At 45.5% G+C, this 19,447-nt stretch overlaps 1 protein-coding gene across 1 annotated transcript in view; it reads left to right on the top strand.

Annotated features, from left to right (window-relative positions):
• LOC139276763 (inter-alpha-trypsin inhibitor heavy chain H3-like) overlaps positions 1–19,447 on the top strand; it is a 77,605-nt gene that overhangs the window by 16,024 nt on the left and 42,134 nt on the right. Inside the window, 1 exon segment of the mRNA XM_070894772.1 lies at positions 5,935–6,116. Within this exon segment, the coding sequence (XP_070750873.1) occupies positions 5,935–6,116 (182 nt within the window).

Here is a 19,447-nt window from a genome sequence, read left to right as displayed (position 1 = left end):
TGTTGTCTCTGGGCCCAAGTTTCCACATGATTCGCGCCTGATTTTTAGGAGCAACTGGTGGAGAACGGACTATTTTAGAAATCGCAATTCTCCACATTTTTTTTTCTGCAGTTCTAGTCAGGTAGAACAGTTCAAGTTTAGAACAGAATTTTTTCTTCAAAAGGGGGTGTGTCCGGCCACTGACGCCTGATTTGAAAGTTTCCACAGTGAAAATGTACTCCAAACTAAAGTAGAATGGAGCCAGTGAAGATTTTTGTAGAATGAAAAAACCTGTTCTACACATTAAAAAATCAGGCGCAGGTTACAAATTAGGTGTCCAGAACGAGGTGGTCGACAATAAATCCTGATTTATACTTCTACAAATATTATACAAATAAATCCAACCTGAATAAACATTTATAAGCCACGAAAAGATTAAATAAACCATCTTCCTACTTGTGTGAAAGTGCTTCAGCCAGGGAGAATTCTGCAGCCGTTCGTGCCGCTGAGCGGGAGGGGGAGAGAGAGAGAGAGAGGGGAGGAGAGAGAGAGAGAGAGAGAGGGAGGGAGAGAGAGAGAGAGAGTGAGGGAGGGAGAGAGGGGGAGGGAGCGAGAGAGGGGGAGGGAGGGAGAGAGAGAGGGGGGGAGGGAGGGAGAGAGGGAGGGAGAGGGGGGAGGGAGGGGGAGGGAGGGAGAGGGGGGAGGAGGGAGAGAGAGAGGGGAGGAGGAGAGAGAGGGGGAGAGGGGGAGAGAGAGGGGGAGGGGGAGAGAGGGGGGAGGGGGAGAGAGAGGGGGGGAGAGAGAGGGGATGGGGGGAGAGAGAGAGGGGAGGGGGGAGAGAGGGGAGGGGGGGAGAGAGAGAGGGGAGGGGGGAGAGAGAGGGGGGAGGGGGGAGAGAGAGAGGGGAGGGGGGAGAGAGAGAGGGGAGGGGGAGGGATAGAGAGAGGGGAGGGGGGAGGGAGAGAGAGAGGGGAGGGGGGAGGGGGGAGAGAGAGGGGAGGGGGAGGGAGAGGGGGGGAGGGATAGGGGGGGAGGGAGAGGGGGAGGGGGAGAGGGGGAGAGGGGGGGAGAGAGGGGGGAAGAGAGAGAGGGAGAGAAGGGGGGAGAGAGGGAGGGAGAGGGGGGAGAGAGAGGGGAGGGGGATGGAGAGGGGGGGAGGGATGGGGGGAGGGGGGAGAGGGGGAGAGGGGGGAGAGAGGGAGGGAGAGGGGGGAGAGAGGGAGGGAGAGGGGGAGGGATGGGGGGAGAGAGAGGGGGGAGAGAGAGAGAGGGGAGAGGGAAGGGGGGAGGGAGGGAGAGGGGGAGGGAGAGAGAGAGAGGGGAGGGAGGGAGGGAGAGAGAGGGGAGGGGGGAGAGAGAGAGAGAGGGGAGCGGGGAGAGAGAGAGAGGGGAGGGGGGAGGGAGAGAGAGAAAGGGGAGGGGGGGAGGGAGAGAGAGAGAGAGGGGAGTGGGGGAGGGAGAGAGAGAGAGGGGAGGGGGGAGGGGGAAGGGAGAGAGAGAGGGGAGGGGGGAGGGAGAGAGAGAGGGGAGGGGGGAGGGAGAGAGAGAGGGGAGGGGGGGAGGGAGAGAGAGAGGGGAGGGGGGAGGGAGAGAGGGGGGGGGTGGGGAGAGAGAGGGGGGAGGGAGAGAGAGAGGGGGGAGAGAGAGAGGGGAGGGGGGAGGGAGAGAGAGAGGGGAGGGGGAGGGAGAGAGAGAGGAGAGGGGGGGAGAGAGGAGAGGAGGGAGAGGAGGGGAGGGGGAGGAGGGAGGAGAGAGAGAGAGAGAGAGGGGGAGGGAGGGAGGGGAGGGGGGGCGTCGGGTCGGGGAACAGGAGCGCGGGTCAGGTCAGTCGGGGGAGGGGGGGAGCGGGGTGTCGGGTCTCGGGTCGGTGCGGGGGGGGGGAAGCGGGTCTCGGGTCGTAAGGGGGGGGGGTGTAGCGGGTGTCGGGTCGGTCTGGTCGGTGGCGGGGGGTGGGGAGAGCAGGAGCTGGCCGTGGGAGGAGCCCCAGTGAGGCCATTGGGCCAGGGCTAGGGGCTGTGTGCTTCGGGCCCCTCCCACACAGTTCGGCGCCTGGAGCTACTGCACTTGCGTGCCGACTGTAGCGCGCATGTGCAGAGGTCCCGGCACTGTTTTCAGCCCCCCCACAGCTCGTGCTGACTACGCCAAGGGCCAGAGGACCTGCAAGTAGGTGCAGACTACCGAGGATTTTTTTAGGCGCTGTTTTAGGCGCGAAAAACGGGCGCCCAGCTCGGAGGGGCGCCCGTTTTTTTTCTTGTGGAAACTTGGGCCCTCTGTGTCTACCCGAACTAATACTCAAAGCTGGACAGGGACAGGGTCGGCCTGAGACAGACGATATCAGGGCTTGCGTCCTGATGCTCTCTTTGCTGCTGATGAAAAATTATTTGAAAACATGACTAACTTTCAGAACCAAGGCCTTCAGATAATAAAACACAATACTAGGAATAAAACGTCTCATGTTCCTTTTAGAAATTGCCCAACCAAACTGATTGTCACTGTTATAAATTTGGAACTACAGAAGATATCTCCCTGGGTACACTTTCTTAACCAGTCCGACTGTCTAGTTTTTATGGAACTTGATTCCCACTGCCTTCACTCTATTTGTGCAGTGGTGGGACCGAGGAGTGTAACAATTGTTCCTTATGGTCTAGACTGGATTTCCGTGTCTGACATTCATATAGCACCTTTCATGGCCTTAGAACTTCCCAAAGCACTTTACAGCCAATTAGTTATTTTTGAAGTAAAGTAGGAAACGCGGCAGCTAATTTCCACACAGACAGGTTCCACAAATAGCAGTGAGATAATGATCATATAAAATGTGTTATTACTGATGTTGGTTGAGAAATAAATATTGGCCAGGGCACCGGTGGGCGCTTCTTCAAAAAAGTGCCTTGGGATCTTCTACGTCCACCGGAGAGGGTTTAATGTCTGATCCAAAAAGTGGCACCTCCGACAGTGCAGCACTCCCTCAGTATTGCACTGGCAGCCAAAAATGATGTGCTCCAATCTCTGGAGTGGGACTTGAACGCACAACCTTCTGACTCAGAGGTGAGAGAGTTATGACTGAACCATGGCTAACACCTTACACCCGTGAACCCCTTCAATTTCTCCAAAGGCAAACTGAATGCACTGGATGAGGCAAAGTTTGTCTTGAATCGTAAGCTGCCTTATACCCTGGTAGGTAAAGCATACAGAATAATAAGATTGATGAGTCATTTGATACAATTTCTCCAATATCTGTTTTGTGTACTATAGCAAAAAAATTCACCTGTTCAAGAGAAGCTAAACTATGACTGAAGTATATGTCACATGTAATACTCATGGGTGATTGGACAAAGCAAGTTGGCCAGGATAGCCTTGAAGAGGAGTTCATAGAGTGTATCTGGGATAGTTTTCTTGAACACTACGTTGCAGAACCAACCAGGGAGCAGACTATCTTAGATCTAGTACTGTGTAATGAGGCAGGATTAATAAATTATCTCATAGTAAAAGATCCTCTCGGAGTGGTTGAATTTCAAATACAGTTGTGAGAAAGTTGGTTCTCAAACCAGGGTCTAAGCTTAAATAAAGGAGACTACAAAGGTATGAAGGCAGAGTTGGCTAAAGTGGACTGGGAAAATAGACTAAAGAATGAGATGGTTGATGAGCAGTGGCAGACATTTAAGGAGATATTTCACAACTCGCAACAAAAATATGAGAAGGAAGACTGTAAGAGAATGGATAACCACCCGTGGCTAACCAAGGGAATAAGGGGGATATCAAATTGAAAACAAAGGCATACAATGTGGCCAAGATTAGTGGGAGGCCAGAGCATTGGGAAATTTTTAAAAGTCAGCAGAGAACGACTACAAAAATGATTAAGAGATAGAAGATAGATTATGAAAGTAAACTAACACGAAATATACAAACAGATAGTAAGAGTTTCTACAGGTACATAAAAAGGAAAAGAGTGGCTAAAGTAAATTTGGTCCCCTGAAGGATGAGACTGGGGAATCAATAATGGAGAACAGGGAAATGGCAGAGATGTTAAACAAATATTTTGTATCGGTCTTCACCGTAGAAGACATTAAAAACATCCCAATAGTGGGTAATCAAGGGGCTATAGATAGGGAGGAACTTAATGAAGTAGTACTAGGTAAAATAATGGGACTAGAGGTGGACTAGTCCCCTGGACCTGATGCCTTACATCCTACGGTCTTAAGAGAAGTGGCTGCAGAGATAGTGGATGAATTGGTTGTAATCTACCAAAATTCCCTGGATTCTGGGGCGGTCCCAGCAGATTGGAAAACTGCAAATGTAATGCTCCTATTTAAAAAAGGAGGCAGACAAAAAGCAGGGAACTATAGACCAGTTAGCCGAACATCTGTCATTGGCAAAATGCTGGAGTCCGTTATTAAGGAAGCAGTAGAGGGAAATTTGGAAAAGCATGATTCAATCAAGCAGAGTCAGCATGGTTGTATGAAAGAGAAATCATGTTTGACAAATTTGGTGGAGTTCTTTGAGGATGTAATGAGCAGGGTGGATAAGGGGCAACCAGTGGATGAGGTGTATTTGGATTTTCAGAAGGCATTCGATAAGGTGCAACATAAGAGGTTACTGCACAAGATAAAAGCTCACGGGGTTGGGAGTAATATATTAGCATGGATAGAGGATTGGCTAACTAACAGAAAACAGAGAGTCGGGATAAATGGGTCATTTTCCAGTTGGCAAACAGTGTCTAGTGGGGTGCCGCAGGAATCGGTGCTGGGTCTTCAACTATTTACAGTCTATATTAATGACTTGGATGAAGGGACCGAATGTAATGTAGCCAAGTTTGCTGATGATACAAAGACGGGTGGGAAAGCAAATTGTGAGGAGGACACAAAAAATCTTTAAAGGGATATAGACAGGCTAAGTGAGTCGGCAAAAATTTGGCAGATGGAGTATAATCTGGGAAAATGTGAGGTTATCCATTTTGGCAGAAATAATAGAAAGGCAAATTTTAATTTGAATGGAGAAAAATTGTAAATTGCTGCAGTACAGAGAGACCTGGGGGTCCTCTGCATGAAACACAAAAAGTTAGTATGCAGGTACAACAAGTAATCAGGAAGGCAAATGGAATTTTGGCCTTTATTAGGGGATAGAGTATAACAGCAGAGAAGTCCTGCTACAACTGTACAGGGTATTCGTGAGGCCATACCTGGAGTACCGTGTACAGTTTTGGTCTCCGTATTTAAAAAAAGGATATACTTGCATTGGAGGCTGTTCACTAGGTTGATTCTGGAGATGAGGGGATTGACTTATGAGGATAGTTGAGTAGGTTGGGCTTATACACATTGGAGTTCAGAAGAATGAGAGGTGATCTTATTGAAACTTATAAGATAATGAGGGGGCTTGACAATGTGGATGCAGAGAGGATATTTCCACTGATAGGGGAAACTAAAACTAGGGGACATAGTCTTAAAATAAGGGGCCGCCCATTTAAAACTGAGATGAGGAGAAATTTCTTTTCTCAGAGGGTTGTAAATCTATGGAATTCTCTGCCCCAGAGAGCTGTGGGGGCTAGGTCATTGAATATATTTAAGGTGGGCATAGACAGATTTTCGAACGATAAGAGAGTAAAGGGTTATGGGGAGCGGGCAGGGAAGTGGAGCTGAGTCCATGATCAGATCAGCCATATTGAATGGTGGGGCAGGCTCGAGGGGTCAAATGGCCTGCTCCTGCTCCTATTTTTTATGTTCTTAATATCTGTTTCAGTGATCAAAGTACTGTAATATATGTTTTTAGAACTACTGCTAATGTAGCCTCAAGTCAAACCTTCTGTCCTTCCTAATAGAACCCCTCATCAAATCTATGAAAAAAAGGCATTGCTGATTAGTTATTTAGTTTGTCTTAGGATTGTAGCATGCTCCGTCTAAGAACTGTGTTCATTAAATGAATTATTGCAAAATAAATTATGTTTGTTTATTTTTATTACAGGGGAATCAGACCCAACAGTCATCCAGAATAATGTTAAAAAAGCCGTAAAAGACAGGTACAACGTGTACTGCCTTGGGTTTGGTTATGATGTTAAGTTCAGTTTTCTGGAGAAAATGGCACTAGATAATAACGGTGTAGCGCGGCGAATCTACGAGGATTCAGACGCTCCCTTACAGCTCCAGGTAAAATGGTTATTAGATGTTTACAGATATTGGTTCTCTTATTATGGCCCAGAATTTCCTCTGAGCAGCTCTCGCTGCTGTAACTTCATTGAAAGTGCGGCAGAACCCTGTTGGCGCTTGAGAACTGGATTTCCACCGCACTTCTGTCAAAGTTACAATGGTGGAGCGGGAGCATCTGAGGAAACTCCCAGCGTTTCACTCACCTCTGCCGTGAGTCATTTTATGTACTGGGTGGTATTAAATGGTATAATAGTTGGTAACTCGTGTCTTGAAAGTCTGCTGCTGACTTGCAGTAAAAACGGTCAGAAACACTACACCTCTTCAATCCAATCTTAGCTCCACTTGCGGTGTTGGATAGAAAGCCCAGCGAACATTAAGGAATTTCCATCTGACTGATGACAACCACCTGATGAGAATTTCCTGGTTTATTCGGTGATAAAATAAAATGCCAGTTAAGTGCTGAGTTTGGAATGTAAGTTCAACTAGCACATCTCAGAGGTTATGAGCCAACCAGTGGCTCATGACAGTGGTTGTCACCAAATGCAGTATTATGGCTTTATACAGCTCGAAATAAGATCTCAAAAGTATTGACTGGAAGATATAAGGACTGTCTGTCCAAATTGCTGAATCACATCAGTACCTGGCATTCATGTTGGACATAGTTGTTTGTGCCTAAAAAAGAGAAAATAGTGCTTTAATCTATTTTGCCCAAAGTGGGATATATAAGATATGCATCAGGATGGCTTTCTTTGTCTCATATGTGAAGTCCAGAAGCCAGTTGTCAGACAAAAGTGGAAAAGATTGTGTGGAGACGGGTCTGTAGCCTACAATCTGTTGCTCAGTGCCCTGCTGTGATAGTGCTGTTGTCAGGAGATTTGGAAAAGCACACACATATGTTATGGTGAATCATCTTCTTCTCATGCCATTTCTCACATCATTTCTGATGAAGGGTCATTGACCTGAAACATTAACTCTGTTTCTCTCCACAGATGCTGCCTGACCCGCTGAGCTTTCCAGCCTTTTCTGTTTTTATTCCTCAGTTGCCTACCGAGCATAGGCTCAAACCTGTGCTTGTCAGTTGCTTGATAACTAACTAGTGACTACCTAAACAAAGATAGTCTGTTTGTCTCCTATTCATTTACCTGGTTGGTGCTCCCCACTTTCTGGTCTGGCTTTTAAGAACCTTGGTGTGTCCTGCGACCTGGATGTACTTGTGCATGAAACACAAAAGGATAGTATGCAGGTACAGCAAGTGATCAGGAAGTCCAATGGAATCTTGGCCTTTATTGCAAAGGGGATGGAGTATAAAAGCAGGGGAGTCTTGCTACAGTTATACAGGGTATTGATGAGCCACACCTCGAATACTACGTGCAGTTTTGGTTTCCATATTTACGAATGGATATACTTGCTTTGGAGGCAGTTCAGAGAAGGTTCACTCGGTTGATTTCGGAGATGAGGGGGTTGACACGAAGAAAGGTTGAGTAGGTTGGGCTTCTACTCATTTGAATTCAGAAGAATGAGAGGTGATCGTATCGAAACATATAAGATTATGAGGGGGCTTAACAAGGTGGATGCAGAGAAGATGTTTCCACTGATAGGGGAGACTAGAACTAGAAGGCATTATTTTAGAATAAGGGGCCGTCCATTTAAAACTGAGATGAGGAGAAATTTCTTCTCTCAGAGGGTTGTAAATCTGTGGACTCTGCTGTCTCAGAGAGCTGTGGAAGCTGGGATATTGAATAAATTTAAGACAGAAATAGACAGTTTCTTAAACGATAAGGGAATAAACGGTTATGGGGAGCGGGCAGGGAAGTGGAGCTGAGTCCATGATCGGATCAGCCACGATTGTATTAAATGGTGGAGCAGGCTTGAGGGGCCTTATAGAAACATAGAAACACAGACATAGAAAATAGGTGCATGAGTAGGCCATTCGGCCCTTCGAGCCTGCACCACCATTCAATAAGATCATGGCTGATCATTCACCTCAGTACCCCTTTCCTGCTTTCTCTCCATACCCTTTGATCCCTTTAGCCGTAAGGGCCATATCTAACTCCCTCTTGAATATATCCAATGAACTGGCATCAACAACTCTTTGCGGTAGGGAATTCCACAGGTTGACAACTCTCTGAGTGAAGAAGTTTCTCCTCATCTCAGTCCTAAATGGCTTACCCCTTATCCTTAGACTATGTCCCGGATTCTGGTCTTCCCCAACATGGGGAACATTCTTCCTGCATCTAAACTGTGCAGTCCCGTCAGAATGTTATATATTTCTATGAGATCCCCTCTCATCCTTCTAAACTCCAGTGAATACACGCCCAGTCGATCCAGTCTCTCCTCATATGTCAACCCTGCCATCCCGGGAATCGGTCTGGTGAACCTTCGCTGCACTCCCTCAACAGCAAGAACGTCCTTCCTCAGATTAGGAAACCAAAACTGAACACAATATTCCAGGTGAGGCCTCACTAAGGCCATGTACAACTGCAGTAAGACCTCCCTACTCCTATACTCAAATCCCCAAGCTTTGAAGGCCAACATACCATTTGCCTTCTTCACCGCCTGCTGTACCTGCATGTCAACTTTCAATGACTGATGTACCATGACACCCAGGTCTCGTTGCACCTCCCCTTTTCCTAATCTGCTATCATTCAGATAATATTCTGCCTTCGTGTTTTTGCCACCAAAGTGGATAACCTCACATTTATCCACATTATACTGCATCTGCCACGCGTTTGCCCACTCACCGAACCTGTCCAAGCCACCCTGCAGCCTTTCAGCATCCTCCTCACAGCTCACACCACCACCCAGCTGAGTGTCATCTGCAAACTTGGAGATATTACACTCAATTCCCTCATCCAAATCATTCATGTATATTGTAAATAGCTGGGTTCCCAGCACTGAGCCCTGCGGCACCCCACTAGTCACTGCCTGCCTTCTGAAAAGGACCTGTTTATCCCGACTCTCTGCTTCCTGTCTGCCAACCAGTTCTCTATCCACGTCAGTACATTACCCCAATACCACATGCTTTAATTTTGCACACCAATCTCTTGTGTGGGACCTTGTCAAAAGCCTTTTGAAAGTCCAAATACACCACATCCACTGGTTCTCCCTTGTCCACTCTGCTAGTTACATTCTCAAAAAATTCTAGAAGATTTGTCAAGCATGATTTCCCTTTCATAAATCCATGCTGACTTGGACCAATCCCATCACTGCTTTCCAACTCTTGCTCCTAGTTCTTATTGTCTTATGTAGGGGCCGTGGCAGTCTTTGTGCTGTCAGTGTCACAGCATTGAGGTGCTGCAAACACTGACAAGCACTGCACAGAGGTGCAAGGCTGCACCAAGGCTCTCCCATGACTCCCTCCATATGCTTATGGAGGGAGCCACAGGATACAGGGTAGTCCCCTTCCCTCCCCATGGGCGGAAAGACCTCCCTAGGAGATCAAAATAACCTGGTTGCACATTGCATAGGAGGGCATAAGCAGAGATGTGGTCAGGAGGACCTGGATGCTGTGCCGCAAACGTTTCAATGATTTCAGTAGATTATAAAACGTTAGTACAAAGCCACACTCAACCTCATCCTGCTGTGCCTCTCATCACATCCCCTTCTCTGTCCTACTCCTGCACATCTTTACTCATAGCAACTTACCTTCAACCTCCACTCATCCCTCTCTATCCACATTATCATGTCCCCATCTCACTAGTCACCCTTCACACTCGCCCTCATCCTAGTGCAGTCATACCAACTAACAACACACAATCGTAGGTACTTGGATGTTTTATGCAATGTTCATGTAAAGTTGGCAGGGGGTTGGGCACCAGGATGTAGCATTCGAAAGGGGAACCAAAGGGCACAAAGGATTGGGAGAGATGGAAAGTAAGAAATAGTAAGGTATTAGATGGGGTCAGACTAAAGGAGGACACAGGATGGTCTAAGATAGGTTTACAGTGTATGGATGTGAATGCACAAAGCATAGTAAACAAGGTTGGTGAGCTGCAGATGCAAAGAGCCACATGGGAATATCATGTCGTGACAATAACGGAGACCTGGCTCAAAAAAAGGGCAGGATTGGATGTTAAATATTCCTGGATACGAGGTGTTCAGGAGAGATAGGGAAGAAAAGATAGCAGGTGGTGTGGCAGTATTGATTAAGGAGAATGTTACAGTGCTGGAGAGGATGTCCTGGAGGGGTCAAGGACAGAATCTCTATGGCTAGAGTTAAGAAATAATAGAGGTGCCATTACATGACTAGGTGTATTCTATAGGCCACCAACTAGTGGGAAAAATATGGAGGAGCAAATTTGAAGAGAAATTACAGAGGAATGCAATAATTACAGATTAATGAAAATGGGGTACATCAACTATCCTAAAATAGATTGCAATAGTAATAGTGTAAAGGGCAGAGAGGGGGAAGAATTTCTGAAGTGTGTTGAGGACAACTTTATTGATCAGTATGTTTCCAGCCCAACAAGGAAGGAGGCATTTCTGGGGAATGAGGTAGATCCAGTGGAGCAAGTGTCGGGAGGTGAAAATTTAGGGAACAGTGATCATAGTATCATAAAGTTTAGATTAGCCATGGAAAAGGACAGAGAGCAATCTACAGTAAAAATAGTTAATTGGAAGAAGGCTGATTTCAGTGGGATGTGAACGGATCTGACCCGGGTAAATTGGAATCAAAGATTGGCAGGCAAAACTGTAATGGAACAATGGGCTGCCTTTAAAGAGGAAATAGTTCAAGTACAGTCGAGGTACATTCCCACTAGGGGGAAAGGCAGGGCAACTAAAGTCAGAGCTCCCTGTATGATGAAAGAGATAGAGAGTAAGATGAAGCAGAAAAAGGGCAGGTATGACAGGTGTCAGGTTGAGAATACATAGAAAGTTCAGAGAAGGTGAAAAAGAAAATAAGAGGGGCAAAGAGAGGATATGAGAATAGAATGGCAACTAACATAAAAGGTAATCCAAAAGTCTTCTATGGGTATATAATTAGTAAATGGGTAGTAAGAGGAGGGGTGGGGCTGATTAGGGACCAAAAAGGAGACCTAAGCATGGAGGCAGAGGGTATGGCTGAGGTGCTAAATGAGTACTTTGCATCTGTCTTCACCAAGGAAGATGTTGCCATAGACATAGTGAAGGAGGAAGTAGAGGAGATACTGGATGGAAAAAAATTGATAAAGTGGAGCTACTAGAAAGGCTGGCTGTACTTAAAGTAGATACTTTACCAGGATCAGATGGGATGCATCCTAGAATGCTGAGGGAAGTGAAAGAGGAAATCGCAGAGCTACTGGCCATAATGCTGGAGAACTTCAAATGTTACACCCTTGTTCAAAAAAGGGTCTAAAGATAAACCCAGCAACTACATGCCAGTCAGTTTAACCTTAGTAGTGGGGAAGCTTTTAGAAACCATAATCAGGGACAGAATTAACAATCACTTGGACAAGTGTGGATTAATTAAGGAAAGCCAGCACAGATTTGTTGAAAGCAAATAGTGTTTAACAACTTGATAGAGTTTTTTAATGAGGTAACAGAGGGTTGATGAGGGCAATGTGGTTAACGTGATGTACATGGATTTCCAAAGTGCGTTCGACAAAGTGCAACATAACAGGGTTGCCAGCAAAGTTGAAGCCCATGGAATAAAAGGGACAGTGGCAGCATGGATACAAAATTGGCTAAATGACAGGAAACAGATAGTAGTCATAAACGGTTGTTTTTTAGGACTGGAGGAAGGTACACAGTGGTGTTCCCCAGGCGCCGGTTCTAGGACCACTGCTTTTCTTGATCTATATTAATGACTTGGATGTGGTCTCCACAGAGTGCAATGGAGTGCACTTAAACAGAGTTGTTTATTTGGGAATTTGGAAAGAGTGGGAATTTCTGGTAAGTATTGGGTAAGTGGAAGCTGTAAAAAGTGAAATTTAGTTTAACATTTTGATTTAAACCTAGAACTTTAAAACTGTAGTTAACAGAAGTTAAGAGCAATAGTGGTAGGGGATTTAATAGTTAGGGGAGCAGACAGGTGTTTCTGTGGCCACAGACGTGACTCCAGGATGGTATGTTGCCTCCCTGGTGCCAGGGTCAAGAATGTCACTGAGCAACTGCAGGACATTCTGAGGGGGGGAGGGTGAACAGCCAGAGGTCGTGGTCCATATCAGCACAAATGACATAGGAAGAAAGAGGGATGAGGTTCTGCAGGCAGAGTTTAGGGAGCTAGGAGAGAGATTAAAAAGTAGGACCCAAAAGGTAGTAATCTCTGGATTACTCCCAGTGCCACGAGCTAGTGAGTACAGAAATAGAAGGATAGAGCAGATGAATGTGTGGCTGGAGAGATGGTGCAGGAGGGAGGGCTTTAGATTCCTGATGCATTGGGTCCATTTCTGGGTGAGATGGGAGCTGTACAAGCTGGATGGGTTGTACCTCATCAGAGCCGGGACCAATATCCTCACGGGGGAGGTGGTTGCTAGTGCTGTTGGTGAGGATTTAAACTAGCTTTCCATGGGGATGGGAACCTGAGAGCATTGTCAGAAGGAAAAAGCAGTCAAGCTGGAAATGGAAGGCAGAAAATTAGTAAGCGAGTTTGGAAGGCAGAGGAAACAAAGGCTAGAATCATAGAAATTTACAGCACCAGAGGAGGCCATTTCAGCCCAGTGAGTCCCCATCGGCCGACCAAGAGCTATCCAGCCTAATCTCACTTTCCAGCTCTTGGTCCGTAGCCCTGTAGGTTACCGCACTTTAAGTACACATCCAAGTATCTTTTACATGTGGTGAGGGTTTCTGCCTCTACCACTCTTTCAGGCAGTGAGTTCCAGGTCACCACCACCATCTGTGTGAAGAAATTTCCCCTCATAACTCCTATAAACCTCCCCTTAATTACCTTAAATCTATGCTCTCTGGTTGTTGACCCCTCTGCCAAGGGAAACAGGGCATTCCTATCCACTCTATCCAGGCCCCTCATAATTTTATACACTTCAATCAGGTCTCCTCTTAGCCTCCTCTGTTCCAAAGAAACCAGACCCAGTATCTCCAATCTTTCCACATAGTCAAAATTCTCTAGTCCAGGCAACATTTTTGTAAATCCGCTCTGCAACCTTTCCAGTGCAATCACATCTTTCCTGTAATGTGGTGACCTGAACTGCACACAGTACAGGTGCAGCCTAACGAATGTTTTATACATTTCAAGCATAACCTCCCTGCTCTTGTATTCCATACCTTAACTTATAAAGGCAAGTATTCCATATGCCTTCTTAACCACCTTATCTACCTGGTGCACTACTTTCAGGGATCTTTGAACCTGCACTCCAAGGTCCCTTTGTTCCTCTACACATTTTAGTGTCATACCATTTAATGTGTATTCCCTTGCCTTGTTAGACCTCTCCAAATGCATTGCCTCACACTTATCCGGATTGAATTCCATTTGCCACTGTTCTGCCCAACTGACCAGTACATTGATATCTTTCCTGCAGTCCGCAGCTTTCTTCTTTATCAACCTCACAGCCTATTTGAGCGTCATCTGCAAACTTCTTAAACATACCCCCTACATTTAAGTCTAAGTCATTGATATATATCACAAAAGCAAGGGACCCAGCACCGAGCCCTGCAGAACCCCACTGGATGCAGCCTTCCAGTCACAAAAACAGCCATCAACCATTACCCTTTGCTTCCTGCCTCCAAGCCAATTTTAGATCCAACTTGCAACTTTGCCCTGGATCCCATGGCTTTCGTGACCAGTCTGCAATGCGGGACCTTATCAAAAGCTTTGCTAAAATCCATATACACACTCCACTCATCGACACTCCTGGTTACCTCCTCTCAAAATTCAATCAAATTAGTCAGACACGACCTTCCCTTGACAAATCCGTGCTGACTGTTCTTGATGAATCCAAATGAAGATTTATCCTGTCCCTCAGGATTTTTTCCAATAATTTTCCCACCACTGGGGTTAGGCTGACTGGCCTATAATTACTCAGTCTATCCCTTGCGCCCTTTTTAAACAAAGGTACAACATTAGCAGTCCTCCAGTCCTCTGGCACCGCACCTGTAGCCAGAGAGGATTGGAAAATGATGGTCAGAGCCTCTGCTATTTCCTCTTCAGCTTCTCTTAATAGCCTTGGATATATTTCATCTGGGCCTGGGGATTTATCCACTTTCAAAGCTACTAAGCCCCTTAATACTTCCTCTCATTATATTTATCTCCTCCCTCATTGCAAAGTCTGCATCGCCTCTCTCTTTTGTGAAAACGGATGCATAGTATTCATTAAGAATCATACCCACGTCTTCGCCTCTACACACACATTTCCTTTATGATCTCTAATAGGCCCCATACATTCTCTAGTTATCCTCTTGATCTTAATTTATTTATAAAACATCTTTGGGTTTTTCCTGATTTTACTTGCCAACATTCTTTCATGCTCTTCCTTTGCTTTCCTGATATCTTTCTTAATTGCACCCCTGCATTTCTTGTACTCCTCTAGAGTTTCTGCAGTGTTGAGTTCCTGGTACCTGTCATAAGCTTCCCTTTTTTTCTTTATCTTACCCTGTATGTCCCTTGACTAGATTTGATAGCCCCACCCTTTTTTTTAAAGGGAACATACTTGCTCTGTACCCTCAGGATCTCCTCCATGAATGTCCCCCACTGCTCTGACACTGATTTACCATCAAGTAGCCATTTTCAGTCCACTTTAGCCAAATCCCATCTCATCTCAGCAAAATTGGCTTTAACACAATTGAGAACTTTTATTCCTGGTCCCCCTTTGTCCTTTTCCATAACAACCCTAAATCTTACTGAACTATGATCACTAGCACCAAAATGTTCTCCCACTGATACTAGGGTAGTTAAACTCCCCCACTATTACAGCCCTATAGGCTTTGCACATTGCAGCAATTTGCCCACATATTTGTTATTTTATCTCCCTTTGACTGCTTGGGGGTGTATAGTACACTCCCAGTAGTGTGATTGCCTCTTTTTTGTTCTTTAATTCAACTCATATGGCCTGGTTTGATGACCCCTCTAACATATCATCCCTTCTCACAGCTGTAATTGTTTTCTTTAATCAATACTGTGATCCCCATCATTTTTTATCCCCCTCTCTATCCCGTCCGAAAACCTTGTAACCAGGAATGTTGAGCTGCCATACCTGCCCTTCTTTCAGCCATGTCTCAGTAATAGCTATAATATCGTACTCCCAAGTATGAATCTGTGCTCTCCGCTCATCTTCCTTATTTCCTATATTCCTTGCATTGAAGTATATACCATTTAGTATTGCCAAACTCCCCTGTTGTCTATTTTCCAACCCTTGGTTCCTGTGTCTTCCAAATTCACGTTCTACTTCTCTGCTGCCCAATTCCAGCTTTGCTTCTCTCTCCTCTGAATCTATTCTCTGATTTCCATCCCCCTTCCAAGCTAGTTTAAACCCTCCTCAACAGCACTAGGATACTGGACCCGGCTCTGCTGAGGTGCAACCCATCCGGTTTGTACAGGTCCCACCTCCCCCAGAAACGATCCCAATGCCTCAGGAATCTAAAGCCCTCCCACCTGCACCATCTCTCCAGCCATGCATTCATCTTCTCTATCATCCTTTTTCTGTACTTACTAGCACATGGCACCGGTAGTAATCCGGAGATTACTACCTTTTAGGTCCTGTTTTTTAATCTCTCTCCCAGCTCCCTAAACTCTGCTTCCCTCTTTTTACCTATGTCATTGGTACCGATATGGACTACGACCTCTGTCTGTTCTCCCTCTTCGCCCCAGAATGTCTTGCAGCCGGTCAGTGACATTCTTGACCCTGACACCAGAGGGCCAACATACCATCCTGGAGTCATGTCTGCAGCCACAGAAACACCTGTCTGCTCCCCTGACTATTGAATCCCCTACCACTATTGCTCTTCCATTCTTTTTCTTCCCCCTCCCCACCGTGCAGCTGAGCCATCCAGAGGCACCATCGCCCTCACCAGCACTCAGAACAAAATATTGGTTGGAGAGCGAGATGGACCTGCCAATACTCCTCCTCTGTCTGATGGTCATCAACTTCCTCTCTGCCTGCACATTGTTAAGGAGTACTTAAGGAAGTGGCCCTAGAAATAGTAGATGCATTGGTGGTCATTTTCCAACATTCCATGGACTCTGGATCAGTTCCTATGGATTGGAGGGTAGCTAATGTAACCCCACTTTTTTAAAAAAGGAGGCAGAGAGAAAACAGGGAATTATAGACCGGTTAGCCTGACATCGGTAATGGGGAAAATGCTGGAATCAGTTATTTAAGATGTAATAGCAGCACATTTGGAAAGCAGTGACAGGATCGGTCCAAGTCAGCATGGATTTATGAAAGGAAAATCATGCTTGGCAAATCTTCTGGAATTTTTTGAGGATGTAACTAGTTGAGTGGACAAGGGAGAACCAATGGATGTGGTGTATTTGGACTTTCAAAAGGCTTTTGACAAGGTCCCACACAAGAGATTAGTGTGCAAAATTAAAGCACATGGTATTGGGGGTAATGTATTCATATGGATAGAGAGCTGGTTGGCAGACAGGAAGCAAAGAGTCGGAATAAATGGGTCCTTTTCAGAATGGCAGGCAGTGACTAGTGGAGTACCACAAGGTTCAGTGCTGGAACCCCAGTTATTTACAATATATATTAATGTTTTAGACAAAGGAATTGAATGTAATATTGCCAAGTTTGCAGATGACACTAAGCTGGGTGGCAGTGTGAGCTGTGAGAAGGATGCTAAGAGGCTGCAGGGTGACTTGGACAGGTTAGGTGAGTGGGCAAATGCATGGCAGATGCAGTATAATGTGGATAAATGTGAGGTTATCCACTTTGGTGGCAAAAACAGGAAGGCAGATTATTATCTGAATGGTGACAGATTAGTAAAAGGGGAGGTGCAACGAGACCTGGGTGTCATGGTACATCAGTAGGCAGGTACAGCAGGCAGTAAAGAAAGCAAATGGCATGTTGGCCTTCATAGCGAGAGGATTTGAGTATAGGAGCAGGGAAGTCTTGCTGCAGTTGTACAGGGCCTTGGTGAGACCACACCTTGAGTATTGTGTGCAGTTTTGGTCTCCTAATCTGAGGAAGGACATTCTTGCTATTGAGAGAGTGTAGCGAAGGTTCACCAGACTGATTCCCGGCATGGCAGGACTGACATATGAAGAAAGACTGGATCGACTAGGCTTATATTCACTGGAATTTAGAAGGATGAGAGAGGATCTCATAGAAACATATAACATTTTGACGGGATTGGACAGGTTAGATGCAGGAAGAATGTTCCCAATGTTGGGAAGTCCGGAACTAGCGGTCACAGTCTAAGGATAAGGGGTAGCCACTTAGGACTGAGATGAGAAGAAACTTCTTCACCCAGAGAATTGTGAATCTATGGAATTCTCGACCACAGAAAGTTGTTGAATCCAGTTCATTGGATATATTCAAAAGGCAGTTAGATGTGGCCCTTACAGCTAAAGCGATCAGGGGGTATGGAGAGAAGGCAGGAATGGGGTACTGATGTTGCATGATCAGCCATGATCATATTGAATGGTGGTGCAGGCTTCAAGGGCCGAATGGCCTGCTCCTGCACCTACTTTCTATGTTTCTATGTTAAGCTACGGGGTGGCCACCTCCTGAAACGTGCTACTATGAAATTCTCAGTCTCGCGGATGCACCGCCACTAGTGATGACTCCAGCCACCACTGAAACTCCGAAACACAGAGCTTGAGTTGCTGCAGTTGGAGACACCTTCTGCACACCTGATTGTCCCAGGCTGCGCGAAGTGTCCAGGACTTCCTATGTCACAGGATGTGCAATCCACGGGACTGAGCTGCCCTGCCAGTCTCTAGTTAATAGCTTCGGAACTATCGAGCAGAAATAAACTTTAAAACTTAGGAAAACGCGCCCAGCAGCTACTCAGCAATCAGCTGATTTAATTAATGAGGTTTTTTAGATTAGAAATATTACTTATCTATGTTTACTTTTTTAATTGGACAACAAGGTAGTTTGGCAATGCTAAATGCTATATACTTTAATGCAAGGAGTCTAGAAAATAAGGCAGATGAGCTAATGGCACAGATGGCTACATGGGATTATGATATTATAACCATTACTGAGACATGGCTGAAAGAAGGGCAGGAATGATAGCTCAACATTCCTGGTTACAGATTTTTCAAGCGAAATAGAGGGGGGTTAAAAAAGGAGAGGGATCGCAGTGTTGATTAAAGAAACAATTACAGCTGTGAAGAGGGATGATATGTTAGAAGGATCACCAAAGTAAAGAACAAAAAAGGGGCAATCACACTATTGGGAGTGTACTATAGACTCCCAAACAGTCTGAGGGAGATAAAATTTGTAGGCAAATTTCTGACAAGTGCAAAAACAATAGGGCAGTAATAGTGGGGGATTTCAATTGCCCTAATATCAATCAGTGTAAATGATACAGAGGGCACAGAATTCCTAAATTGCAGTCTGGAGAACTTTTTTTTAGCCAATACGTAGCAAGCCCAACAAGAGGGGGGACAGTTCTAGATTAAGTGTTCGGGAATGAAACTGGGCAGATGGAAGAAGTATCCGTGGGAGAGCATTTTTGTGGTAGTGATCATAATTCAGTTAGTTTTAGCATGATTATGGATAAGGACAAAGAAAAAACAGGAGTAAGGTGTCTAAATTGGGGGAAGGCCAATTTTACTATAAGCTATTTCGCAAAAGTGGACGGGAAACAGTTGTCAGTAAATCAGTGTCAGAAGAGTGGAGGCATTCAAGAGGGAGGTACATGGAGTTCAGGATAAACATGTTCCCACAAATTAAAAGGCTAGAATTGACATTTTTAAGCCCCCTGGATGACAAGGTGCATACAGGGCAAGATGAGGCAAAAAAGGGAAGCCTAGATCAGATATCATGAGCTCAATATTGCAAAAAACCTAGAACAGTCTTAAAAAGTGCAGGGATAAAATTCAGAAGGAGATTAGGAAAGCAAAAAGAGCACAGGAAAATAAACTGGCAAGTAGAATCAAAGAAAACCCAAAGATGTTTTACAATTACACAAGAGCAAGAGGATAACTAAGGAAAGAGTAAGGCCTATTAGGGACCAAAATGGTGACCTATGTATTGAGGTGGAGGATGTGGGTAAGGTACTTAATGAATACTTTTCAGCTGTCTTCACAAAAGTGGGGGACAATGCCGACATTGAAGTTCAGGAGGAAGATAGAGTAAGAGAATACATTTGAAAGGGTTTAGCACTCTTGAAAGTAGATAACTTGCTGAAGAGTCTCGAACCAGGGGTCACAGTCTCAGAATAAGGGGTCGGCCATTTAGGACTGAGATGAGGAGAAATTTCTTCAGAGTGGTGAATCTTTGGAA

This window comes from Pristiophorus japonicus, chromosome 12, assembly GCF_044704955.1.
Source record: "Pristiophorus japonicus isolate sPriJap1 chromosome 12, sPriJap1.hap1, whole genome shotgun sequence".
Classification (NCBI taxonomy): Eukaryota; Metazoa; Chordata; class Chondrichthyes; family Pristiophoridae; genus Pristiophorus; species Pristiophorus japonicus.
Note: the sequence above shows the minus strand (reverse complement) of the source record. Positions and strands in the feature narration are given on the sequence as shown.